General features: G+C 37.7%; 1 protein-coding gene across 4 annotated transcripts in view; it reads right to left on the reverse strand.

Moving 5' to 3' along the window:
- The window catches only part of TAX1BP1 (Tax1 binding protein 1), a 42,446-nt gene that overhangs the window by 1,266 nt on the left and 27,440 nt on the right, over positions 1-13,740 (reverse strand). For 3 of the 4 annotated variants that reach the window (XM_031940518.1, XM_031940520.1, XM_031940519.1), the window contains exons 11-16: positions 12,839-12,932; positions 11,384-11,502; positions 9,211-9,336; positions 6,454-6,634; positions 5,911-6,062; positions 208-293 (exon numbers count right to left, since the gene is read on the reverse strand). In XM_031940518.1, the coding sequence (XP_031796378.1) occupies positions 208-293; positions 5,911-6,062; positions 6,454-6,634; positions 9,211-9,336; positions 11,384-11,502; positions 12,839-12,932 (758 nt within the window). The remainder of the gene's footprint in view (positions 1-207; positions 294-5,910; positions 6,063-6,453; positions 6,635-9,210; positions 9,337-11,383; positions 11,503-12,838; positions 12,933-13,740) is intronic. The other variant, XM_031940521.1, reaches the window with a different exon arrangement.

Here is a 13,740-nt window from a genome sequence, read left to right on the forward strand (position 1 = left end):
CATACTGCCTGCTCACCAAGTTCCCAACTCACCTGAGTTCCCAAAACAGTTCCTCAGAATAAATAATGAAGCACAGAATTCCAATGTAATTATCAGTAAGGATGAAAGCAACCCAGAATTTCCTACAGCATCTACTTTACTGAATAACTAAGAATTTCTGAAATTACAAAATAATGTGCAAAAGATCTATGTAGAAAAAGTTATTACCTGGAATCAAAGCAAAACCCCGTCCCATGAGCATGTAAGAGCTGGCTTGGAGGTTCGGGAGCAGTAGGGACATTCTCATCATCATCCTGCATAAAACATAATTCCACAAGATTTAGTTCCATGTTTCTAAGAAGGATTTAACTCAACCATGCACAAAGCCACAAACATTTCTATAGAAAATTGGACTGCATTTGAAGTATTCTGGGTTAGAATTGCAGGTGAACACGAGCGTAATTTGAAGGTAAAAGAATTATTTTGAACTTTAATAACAATTTACCTATGAATACCAACATCAACAAATTAGAGGCCCAAAGGAAGAAATTACCTATTAGATCTATCCATACATTTGGGAAGGGTTCAAAAAAAGGTAGAGAAGAACACAGGAGATTAAGAAAGTTTTTGCCCAAACAAAACCAATGGAGCAAAAAGTAGATGAGAAGCAAGTAATTGGGTAAAATAAATCTTTGCAACAAGGGATAAATACAAGGATACCCCTCCCCAATCTGTACCCACTATTTGATGAGATTCAAACAGAATATTTGTAAAGTGCTTAGCACATAATCAACACTTAACAAATGTCTTTTCATTCATTTATCAGTTTGTATATCTGGGGCAGGCCCTTACAAAAGGACAAGGAGCTGGACTCAGAAGCCAGCATTCCAAGGAGACTAAAAATACTTTCAGAAAATAATATCAATGTTCTAACGTCATTGTATGGCTACAGGACATCAAAGACCCTAAGATGCAAAGGGATATGAACAAGCTTCAACTTCAGAAAAAAAGCACGAGAAACAAAGAAATCCAAGGCAACTTAGGACGGAAGCAACTGAAATGTGCAGAGAAAGGCCTTTTAGCACCTCAGGTGCTTCCTTGGTAAAGAAGTGTGGAAGTCACCTAAGTGGGCAGGCTGAGGAGCATCAACCAATCAGTAACAGCCCAGACTTATCTACATATAGTGCAGATATACATTGTGAAAAATAAGACTTTGGCCTTTAAAACAAAGACCTAAGATAGGTAACAAAGTCTTAGCGATTAAAACCGATGACCCTAGCTAGACAGAAAATGCAGCAAACCCCCCCCACCCCCATCATCACAGATTATTCCTATTATGGGTTTTATGCATATTGACATTTGCATATATGACATTTACACTACCTCAAATAATTTCACAAGCAACTGATTTCTACAAAATAGGCTTCAAAGTACTCAACATTCTCCTTATGAAAATGGGATCACTCCATGACATCAGTGTCCAAATCCATATATACTATTCTTGACACAAGGATGCCCCTTGAAGGGGGGGCGTTTCACTTGTATATTCATAACCCATCTGTCTACTGTCATGTCTGGCACAAAGAGCTTAATAAATGCTTGTTCAATTAAACGGGAAAGCTATCTTGTTATCCAGTAACCCACTCCCTCCTGAGGTAGCCCATTTTACCTCTGAATTTTCCTCTTCTCCGTGACAGCCTCTTCATATAGCTGGAAAGAGCAACAACCTTGAAGTAATGCTCATTTGGAATGGAATCAAGGCCCACACCCATCTGGGTGGCCTTTCTCTAGATATTCTCCAATTTATAATGATCCTAAACTGTGGCAACAAAACCTGGATGCTATTTGACAAGGGCGGACTTTTTCAGAAGTCTCTCTTAGCTCATCCTTGGGTGGAAAAGCTTAAGTAGTACAAAATGTAACTCAGATCTTAAGTGATTCAGATCAGTGCCCCGACATTATTGCACATATTCCTTTGCCATCCCATGTCTACCTGATCCTTCTGTTTTGTGAATACAACAAGCTAGCACTCTCTGCTGAAAACAAGGATGTTCTTCATGGCAATCAACCGACACTGCATCTACACAGAAATTATGACGGCATGAAATGAAATGAAAAATCACACCGGTGTCTCAAAGCAACTTAACAGACAACAATCCATATGTGAGGCTCCAACTCCCCCATACAAAGGCTAGACCAAAGAAGTCCCACAGCACATGGCAATAACCAACAATCGGAGCCTTCCTGTCGCCCTGAGGTTATTGTTAATGTAAGAACTTGGAATCCAGACAGGAATCAGGGATGACTAATGGGGCATAAGATTTACAAAACCTTGACCACAATATCATTAACATTATACATAGCTGGTAGTTAGTTAGTTTTCTAATTCAAACTACTGAGAGTCATGCAAACACGAAGGTCACACACATTCTGTGAATTTCTGAATTGATACCAGAAGTACACAACTTCTTATCACCTGACACTTGGCTCTCATTGCCATTTGGTTTTTCTAAGGAGCATAACCAAGGAGGACATTGGGTATCAGTTAAGATAATTTCAGCCACTAAAGCAATTCATAATAGCAAAACAGAAAATGTGCTCTTCCTACCATGGCACTTTCTATCCTCCCACCCCTGCCATCATCACCACCTGGGCCATATCCAAGTGTCTGCTCCATGAGCCTTCTCAAACTCACTCTGCCCAAACTTGTGGCTTTGCACACTCCTTTCCAACCAACACCACTTTTTTGTTTCAGGTAGGCTTCAATCTATAGTTTCTATATCTTATGTCGCCATAGAATCCTGTGTATTCCTCTTCTTCCTCCAGGAGAGCCACAGTAAATTTTAGAGAGGGAAAAAAAAAGTCAGCACAACTAATGGACACATTGTGAAAATCTAAATCCATGCAACATGTGACACCGAGGCACCAGCCCCCGCACGAGTGGGCTTTCCATTTGCATATGGTACGTGTGTGATTTTTTGGCTCTGTTCCCTTTGTTCCACAAAGGATCTCAGATCTCTCTATCCTTCACATCCACCTTCTGTTACGTTCCCAACTGACAAACTACTTCCTGTTTCCGATTCTTCCTATCATAAAAAAAAATAGTGGTAGAAGCATGGAGTACATAGGCACTTTTTCCTTATCAATGGCTTCCTTGGGATATGAAAATCCAGCAATGGAGTCTATAGCTCAAAGAGTATGGGCATTTAATCACTTTACTTGCATGGTTCCAAATGCTTTCCACAAAGAATTGTATCATTTCATGGCTGTATCAATGAATTAGCATGCCTAATAATATATTAAGAAAATTTTGTAATAGAGAAATTTAAATATAATTCAATATACATAAGCAATAGTCCTAGATTCCTGCTAATTTTAATATTTTTTGATAGTCTGGGTAATTCTTCAGATTCCTGCCCAAATTCGGTATGATTTTTTTCTTTTCCATTTGCAAACTGGGATCTTTGGCTGTTGTTCTGAGGGGTCTTTTAAAGAAACATTCTCTGTCAATAATGCAGTCAGTGCCTTTTCTACACAGAAAGACATGGAATCAAGGGTGACCTGACTGTATAGCTCTTTTTTAAAAAAAAGTATCAAAATTTGAGACAGCCAATTACAAAGAAATCAAAATTAATTTTTCTAATGACCTTTTTTTGCATGATCTCTAACAATAGATTCTCTGGTTTTAAATTTTATGGTAGCAAATAATAAAGAGTTCTCTGAATGTTTCAAAATAATGATGTTCTCTATAAAAGAATTGAAAAATGTAAATGTTTGTATTTTATTGGATCAAAATTTAGATACAAGTTCCCCTTTATGCTTATCACTAATCTGGTGAGGACAGGGCTTTTGGTCTTACTAGAAAAATCCAAATCACTTTGTTTTCACCTCCCACTCAGTCTTGCATTCAAAGCTTGATATGTAGGATATTCTTATCAACTCCTTGCACCTGTGAACAGTTTTATCTCTTTGATGCAGTGACATTTCTCTAAGACAGAGAGACCATCAAGGCCCACAACAGAGGGCTCTCTAGGGCTTCAGGTTCCACTGCAGGAAACATCTGTGTGACCATAGGCAAAAACGTCCAATTTCGAAGTCTCGATTTTCTAATAAAATAATGCGTTATGCCTGACTCACCGAGTTAATATTAAGGGCCTTGCAAATGTAGTGTCATGGGAATGACTTTTATCTAGCATAATGGGTTTTTCCTGTATTCATTATCCCAATTAATCTCAGATACATTATCATGTTTCAGACTTAAAAGAGATTTAGAGTATCACATTTGTCCTATTTCTATAAAGATATATATTCAGTGAATCACCAAGACAGGAAGATAATACATCATCAAACTTAAAATGGTAGTTGTAATGGAAGACAATGTTCCTGAAACAGTCTAAATTTAAAAAAAAAAAAAAAAAAAAGTGGCATGGAAACAAAGCTGAGCCACTTCACCCAAAGATTTATTTTAAAAATCTTTGTGCAAATTGCCTTTGTCCAACCTTTAAAGAATGACCTGCTTGCATCCTGACACTCCTGAGTTTAAGCCTTCTTTGTTGAGTGGAATAAGAGCTATCTTCACTAGAATTGCTCTGCCACTCAAGTCTAACTTGCTTCTTACAATTATTTTCTTATGCAATATTTGAGTATAATGTATTTGTATTGCATTCATTTATATTTATACTTTAGTGTACAGAAATTAAAATGACATTTTGGAACTGTACTCCCATCTGATCTTCATTTGCAATGGCCAGAAAATGTAAAGACTGTGATGGGGTAGACAAATGGGTTTCTGTCTGAATGGAGAAACAGCAATCCAAGGTTACTCCCAATTCAAGCCCAGTGGAGTCCTTCCATCTCATTACCAAATCTCAGTGTGCCAGCAAATGAGCACAAGACTGCTTCTCTTGGGTTTGCAGGAGGGCAATGCACATAGATCAAAAAAAGGGGAGAAAACCCTCTCTGCTAATTAAACTGAAGCAGGTGACTAAGGAAGAGAAGGGCTTGTCACAGGTAATGTCGGAGCCAAGAATGATCAGATTAGATATGCAGAATGAGAAGTAAAGGTGGGAAAGAACAGTAAGAGAATACTCCAGATCTTAAATAGGCTGCAAAAGTTCTGACAGCTTTCCTAATTATTCCCAGTAATGGACACAGGAGGGCAAAAGGCAGAAGGGAGAAATACATTTTTCTCCATTATGGGTGCTGAGCACTAGGGCTAAAATCATGCCTGTCTGAACACTGATCAGCTTCTGCAAAGGTTAATAGCAATTAAATGCAGCAAACTAGATTAAATGAGAAGCAGGTCATGATACCACTGTTCTTGCAAAGAGCACAAGAAAGTCATTCTTTTAAATCCATCTTAGACCATAACTCATCAAGAAAAGTGCTATGAATAAGAAGCAAACTTATTTAGTAAATGGTTAAGAAATCCTTTAAATCTAATCAAAGAGTATCATTATGTGTAACACAAGCCAAAGCTATGCTCATTCTTGTCTTGGTGCCAAAGTACAAGGGATCCTACATTAAACCGAAGGAGTAAATGTCAAAGGAAATGTTCTCCAAAAAAGGAAGCTCACACAATAACCCTCGCACTTGTGTTTTTTAGGAGAACACTAATATAACTCAAATCATTCAAGCTTCAAGTGGGCAAAGAAAGTAATAAAAATTGCAACATCTTTCTTTGATCTAACAAGACAGTTTTGAAAAAGAAAAGTTCCTAGGCACTCGCTTTGCTTTTAAATGTTCATTACTTAATACTTTTATACTCTTAACTAAAATCCTACAGAAGAAAATGTTTCTGAAGTATTTTTATAACTGATTCTCCAACTCAAAAGGAAACATAAATGCTGCAAGGTTTTCCATAATTAGTGGCCATATATGTGTAATATTCTTATAAACAGGTTAGGAAAATCAAGAAAAACTCAAGTTTACATTGCTTTCTTCAGGATCCTCTAAACCATCAGGCCGACTAAGGTTTCGAGCAGGCTGGCTACAGACTACGTTGTCTTCCAATTCCCACAAGAATGATCTTACAGGTGGTGGCCTTTGGATTTCATCTGGGTAAAAAGCACCATCTGCTCCTTCTGAAATAAAATCATAAAACAATGAAATACTATTAAAATTTAGACAGTTCAGGCAGACCCCAAATTCCTCGAAAACAAGAGCATTTTTTAAAGAACTAGAATTTAAATAGGGCTTTTAAATGTAGAGAATTCTCTACATATTATTTCACACCCTCACAACAACCCTGTTCAAAATAAGAAAATTAACCCAACGATTATTTTTCCCATTTGGATTCAAATTCAACTCTGGACTTCTTGTCCAATTTTCTTTCCACTATCCAGAATGAGTTTCTAACTAACACTTAAAAATTTCATCCCACTGTTTTACCAATAAAAGAACATCATGTATTTTATAAACTTGAAACACACCAGGTATATCATACCCCAGCTTAACTCAAAACTAACAACAAACCTCTGGAGTCCGGAGTTGCATAGGGATTTCCAAATTGCAGAACTGGTTGACTATTGGGCACTGAAAGCACTGAAGGGACAGGCCCGCTCTGCTCTTTAGGGGGGCCACTCGCTGAGGATTGCCAGGGACTCTGACCTTCCTTTTCTCTCTCAGCTTGATTTTCAAGTTTCTTTTCAAGCTCCTAAAAACCACCAAAGAACCAATTACAAAATCAAATAGGTTATATTTATCCATGTTATCCATGTCCACTTGTCAAGACAGCAACAAAGACAGTTTGCAGAACAGACTACAGGGTACCTTAAAACATTTTTAAAAATGCAACTTACCTTTGCCAAGTTATAACAAACAAAGAAATCCCAAATCAAGAGCAATGCAAATTAAAACAATTCTGGTATTCTATCAAACAACCACCAGAATAAGTAATAAAGATCAAAAATATCAACTAATTCAGGGATTGTGGAAGAATTGTGAACAGGTGCAGCCATTCTGGGTGGTAGTCTGAAGCTCGCCCCCTAGACATTTAGCAAATGTGGGATTTCGTTTTGTTTTGTGCAACTGAGGCCTCAGGAGGAGGAGGTGGAGGGTGAGGATAAATCACAATGATTTTAGAGAAATCAGGTTAGGCTATATACATGATTAGCAAAGACTTCCAAAACAAGGGAGTTCATTATGAAATGAGTGACCTCAAAGATTGCAAAAAGATTGGTATAAAATACAGAATGCTCTCAGGTATTATAGTATCAGGTATTATTACTGATCATGATTATACGCTCTAACAGGAGTGAGTTTACCACAGCCAAAAAAGGGATGCAAACAAAAAATTTGCCAAAGAAAATTGCAAATTAATAGATGGCAGTTTTAAAATGCCATTTTAAAATTAAGGATTTTTTAATTATATAATAATTCCATATAGATTTTAAGTTTACTTCAAATTATTACTCAAAGATCATTTTACATCAAAAAATCAGGTAAAGGAATTGCTTCAATCCACTCAGGATTTGAAACAATATATTCAGGCAAGCCTTGAGTAGAACCTGTATTAAACAGTAAAGATTTTGTATCTTTGGAGCACTTCCTTGCTGGTAAATGAGATCTACACTCTATCCTTCAGTAAAGGCTTTACACATTTCTGAAAGTACAGAATCAGTATTTTTCCTTTGTACTCTAAGAAATTTTGTAGTTGGGAAATCTTTTTTCACTCTATGAATAAGAAGAAAGCTAAATGAAAAATGAAAAATATATTCAACCTTTTAAATTTAACATGTTAACTAGATTGATTTGTTTTATGATAGAGAAAAAGAAACTTCTTGTGAATTAATGTTACTCTGACCTGCTTGATCAAAATGTTTCTATATTTTGTCCTAACTTAAAAATGTAGCTGTTCTCTAAGCACAACAAATCCAAATGATTTTCAAAATTCTGTCTCTGTGCTGTGAAGCTTTGGACTTCCTCTGCTCACTAGTTTCACTATCTCTGGAAATAAAATAATCTTTTCCATATGTTTTACTGCTCATTTGATCTAGGATAGAACTAAATGGAAGACAAAGATATAATTAAATGCCACTGCACTTCTGCTAAAAATGCTGCCTATTATCAAAGCATGTACGCATACACATACTTTCACACAAGCATGTGCATACACATTCCATAGACTCACATTCCCAAAATACACATCCACACATCCTGTACACTGGATTGCTTTAAAAGATGCCATCATGTACAAGCTAATCATCACAAGAAGAATTCATTTCATAGTGAATTTGTTTTAAGATTTTAAGTCCCACCAAATCCGAATCGGATTTTGGTATTGAAGGCCGAATCCCTCCAGAAAGCAAAGGATAGTGACCTGCCTCTGTAAGTACAGACTGTGGGTTCACACACTGTTCACATACATTCTTGTGCTGTGCACTGGCGGTGTATGTACCTTCATTCCTACCATATCCATTGGTAGGCTCTTTTATTTTCTAATAATTTGTACCAAAATTTGTTCAGATAAAACCTTGTAGTATATCAAAGTTGAATAAATTTACAAGTTAAGCTACCAGTATAAAAAACAGATACAAGTTCAAAGAATGTTCAATTAAAATTTGATTTCACCAAATTTCATGGTTGTAGATAAAGAAAACAGTGGAACAAGTCATAGTAAATAGAAGTCCTAAAGACAATCCTGAAATCTTTCCTAACATCCATAAATTCAATTCCACCTTAATTTGGCATAGATTGCATCAAAGTACTTCAAATATTTTGTTTTCATACAGATAATTGTAAAAAAAAATAAATAAATTTTTAAGATTCTGTTAGGGAACCTATTGATAAGGATGTATTTATCCATTCATAATTTTGATGAATTAGCTAGTGCTAAAGATGGTACTCTTAAGCATAGAAGTGTAATGAATTCTTATTTGTGAGGAAGTAAAATTCAAATGACATCTATTTTCACTATATATTTTGTGGTACAAGGAGTACTATATAGCAAATCAGTTTTCTGGGGCGACAAGACATTCAACATGTCCCAGTGTGAGTCATTAAAACCACACAAAACTTTTTGAAGCTCTCTATAAAGGGATATTCAGCACAAAACTTTATAAGAAATGTTTCCTAATAGTACTGGCTGTTCAACATTAGTTCAACAAACATATGCTTAGAATTAGAGGCACAAAAACAGTCATTTTAGCTACTAAGACTCTGTCTTCTTGGTGGGAAGGCTAAGACTTTCTATGCTCCACATACTATTAAACAACCAAGGCCCACACTGACTTTGTTCTGATCCTCCACCTCCGCAAGGCGCAGCATCGCATCCTCACTGATTTTCACCTGCTCCTTCCACTTCAACTCCAATCTGGCCAGTTCGTCGGCGTAGCTGCTACATTTGGCCCTCTCCTCCTACAAGACACACAACACATGAGCCATTTGGATTCTGGTTACTCAGTTACTTTCTTCATAATTTGAACTGCACAATTGAGTAACCAGAATCAGTTGGATTTCTGACCAATAAAGCCTTTAATTTAGGCAAAAAACAACCAAAACCACTGAAAAAGCTGTGGTTTGCAGATGGTTCACTTACCTTCTGGGATATCCTTCCTGCTTAGATGACCAATTTCCAATCCTCCTCTGGCTTTTTTTATGACACTGTGAACAATCTAATCAAGTTTTCTACTTAAGGGCCATTTTAGTTACCTTTCATTACCTCAACAGAACCAAGACATTGGAAGCAATTCTCAAACCTAAGTTCAACAAAGTTATCCAAGGACAAATTTACTGAGTTCTGTGGCTCCATCATCTAAAACTGCTCAGGGTGAGGAAAGATGGGAAGCAACTGTTTCTAGTAAGGTACCTGCTTAAAGAGACTTCCCTGCTGCACTGAGAGCATCTGGCAACATGCTGGGAGCACACAATATGTTGAAGCAAGAACTGACTTCAATCCCTATCCCATGCTACTTCATGATCAAACTGCGTGCTAACCAAATTATTGAAGCACATGGAACTAATGTGGAACAGAGGGCAGCTAGATGGGGCAGTGGATGGAGCACCAGCCCTGGAACCAAGAGGAACTAAGGTGGGCCCCACTGCTGCCTTTAGAATATGACTGCATACATTCAAGGATCACATCCTCTTGAAATGCACAAAAATACTTTCTGTTGTCCTCAAAGCTGACTCCTTTTTCTAAGATGGAAGGAAGCTTCTATCCCTTTCAGTGAAGAACACCCAAAAAATCCAAGCTGATAAGAGCTGTCAAGAAGGAAGCAAAACCACAAGTTCTAATGATTACAAAGGATCAAAGATCAACTGACAGTCAGCACCCTTTCTTATTTTGCAAATGGGGTCACTCACTGTTTCAATATCTGCACAACTGAAATGAGAAATGTCTTTTTCTAAAATGAAAACATTTCACTTACATGAAAAATAGCAAAAAGGTTAACTGGAAATATTAGAGCAGCTTCTAAAATAAATCTTATGGTGAAAGGATTTACCTCAACTGACGCTAAGTGAAGTGAACAGAGAACAATGGGAAATTGTATTCAATAACATCAAGATTATGATAATTACAAGGATCTACCACAACTCCGAAGGATTCAACCAGACAAAGAATGGATTCAGACTTCACACTAAACTCTATTTTATCACCTTTGTTTTTCCCGATTTCTTTTTTCTCAAGAGCATGACTAATTTTGAAAAGTTTTCCATGACTTTTTGTGTACATGGACTTCTCAATGGTTGGTGAAAAGGTGAGAGTAAGAGAATTTGGAACTGAAAACAAAAATAAATGTTTCTAACAGGTCCCCAGACAGGAACAATAGAGGACCCCAAATCCAATGCCTCATCTTCTGATGGAGACGCTGAGAGGCAGTGCAGTGAAATGCTTTCCTGAGCTCACACAGATAGTAATGACCAAAGAAGAATTTGAATCCAAACCTTCCAGAATTCACTCCAGAGAAAACTTATTTTTAGTGTGAAAATCAGCCCAACACAGTGTCATAGGGAAAATGTGTGACTTGGGTTCAAATTTGGTCTCACACACTTATTAAATCTGTAATAGTGGGCAAATCCCAAACTTTCAGAGGCTTAGTTGCTTCATCTGGAAAACAGGAAGAGACACTTGCATTACTTTCTTACACAGTTGTATGGGTAAAACATAAAAGTGTTAAATCCATAAAAATTATGATTACCAAGAAACAAGTTGTCTTCCAGAAATCACAGAGACTGGAGATATCCCGTCTCTTTAAAACAATGTCATTTAAAATAAATAAATGAATAAATGAGGTTGGATGGCAACATCACATAGTGACAGGATTCTGCCATGGTCAATGACCCAGTTGATCGTGGGATTATGATCTAGGGGGCCTCACACAGCTACATTAGGACATTTTGCATCAGTACCTGAAGCATCTCTGCTGGCATTAGGTTCGGCTTTACAAAGCTGCTAACTTACCAAGAGTAGTTGTTTACATTTCTTATACTTTTCTGTTTTCTCTGCAATTTCCTTGGTCATTTCACAGATCTGGCCCTTTGTCACCATCTCGGGAATTACCTCAGATGTAGCAACTGCAACTATAAAAAAAGAAAAGTATTTAAAGTGCTGATGAGAAATTTTCCGTTTCATTTCTTAAACAAATTAAACAAAGGTCAACCTGGCCATCATCATTTCTGTACTGTTTGGGCTCCTACAAATTTGGGAGTCTAAGGTATTTCACTACAGCACTGGACATGAGGCCCATATATCCTGCTCCCCTCCAGGACAGCTCTTTGTGTCGTGGACTAGCAGGGAAGACAAGGCCAGACTTGGCACAAGAAGGGCCAGGTCAAGGTATTTCAATGATAAAGTCCTTTGCATGCTTCTTCTGAACACATCTTTCCTGGCACTGTCTTGGCCTATTCATGCCCCCTGACACATTTAGCTACTGTTCTTTGGGTTTCTCAAATGAAATGAAAATACTTACATTTTCTGTGTGGTACAACATTCTGTGTGGTAGCAAAGAACTGGACCCAGGGCTATTGCCCCCTGCCTGGGGAGAACCCTACATTTTGTATTCTTTGAGCAAGATGGAATGACTTGGGCCAGAAGAAATGTACAATGCTGTGAACCATGACCCCTGAGAGAGTCCTACATACATCAAGGTAGAGTGGGTCAGGAAATTACAGTGAGCACAACATCAAAACTGAATGCTGCAAAATTCCACAGACTACCCAAAAGGGAGAAGAGGTGAAGTCTCCCTGGTTCAGGTTTTTCAATAGCATGACTTTGCTGAAGTCCCCCCCACCCCAGCCCCCCTTCATCATTAACCACTATAAGAAATAGCTGCAAACACAGGGTTGCTTGGAAAATGCTGTAGCATGTTTTTTAAGAAAGAAGAAATTTTGTTATCACAGTAAAGCTTAAAGACATTTTACAGATGAGGAAACCGAGGTGAGCTGGGTTTGACATGCTCAGAAGCACCCAGCCAGTAAAATGCCCCTGATGCTTTCAATCAGGGATGACTCTGATCCTAAGGTCAAATGTGAACACCAGCAGCTGGCACCTCTACAAGCTCTAGGAATCCTTGTGCTGGATGCGCTCCTGAGGGAACACACATCACTCTGTTTAGAGACTCCCTTAACCAGGAGGTCCGACTCTGCTGTTTCCTCTTACAGTCTGTAAAAGTATTGCCCTGTAAGAAGACAACCATCGAAGGCAGAAGCCAGTGACAACCTCACAGACATATTTTCTAGGTTCCTTGGTGTTCCTGCAATGCCCAGCTAACTACATCAGGAAATGCTGACCAACTGTGGTGACTTTTATTCTTTTATCAATTTCTAAGTATCAACAGCTGATATACATGAGGCCGACTACCATTCCATGTTAATTCTCTTGCTTTTTGCAAGCCTAAGACAATTCTTAAAAACTTACCTGGAGCACTTGAAAATACGAAGTTAACAGGAGAGCTAGCTGCTGTGTCTGTGTTGCTTGAAGCATCCGTCACTTTCTGTTGGTTCCCATTTGTCTTTATGAAAAATAGATTGTTATTAGTAGTCTATTCAATATATCTTTGAAAAATTATTAAATATTTCACTGAATATGTGACTGAAAATACACGTAGTCATTTATAGAGATTTTGGCATGAAGCAATCTTATGTGAAATAATTCAAATTTAATTAACAGTTAAAAGAAAAAAATTTTAATTTTATGCAGCAAGATGATTAGCAAAGATAAAGCCACAAGATTAAGAAAGGCTCTGATAGCACTTTACTGAACCCACTTTTTAAATACTTTGCTGATTTCAAGTCTCACACCGCTAGCCACCAGAACACTTCACAGATCTTCATCAATATCTGTCAACATTCCATATCACAATTTTCTCAATGACAGGCCCCCACCTTACAAAACAAATTGTTCCCAGGAACCCAAGCCAAGGAAGAAGCAATGTCTTAAATGCTCTTTCCCTACTTTCCTGCATTATCTCTTCAGTCCAAATCCCTGCTTTTCTCCTCTTTCCTTCATTATTACTTACAACATGACAGAAGGAAACTGGTCACTAAAGATGAAGGATACCACACAAGTCCCCAACCTCCAAGCTGATTTCCCTAGAGAACTACACCTCCTAATTCCAGTTGGAGTATTACAATTCTGCAGAACGAGTGACCAAAATGCTGCATGAAGAGATTGAGGACAATCAGGAATGGGAAAGCAGCAGGCATCCCCCTCAATTTTCTCCCACTGCTGTCCTGCAACCTTTGCTGGCTGTCCATGGAGCAGCCAAACTCCATTCTAGCCCTAACAGAATTAAGAGACAATTTCCTCAAAGCATAAAA

The sequence above is a fragment of the Sarcophilus harrisii genome, chromosome 5, assembly GCF_902635505.1.
Source record: "Sarcophilus harrisii chromosome 5, mSarHar1.11, whole genome shotgun sequence".
Classification (NCBI taxonomy): domain Eukaryota; kingdom Metazoa; phylum Chordata; class Mammalia; order Dasyuromorphia; family Dasyuridae; genus Sarcophilus; species Sarcophilus harrisii.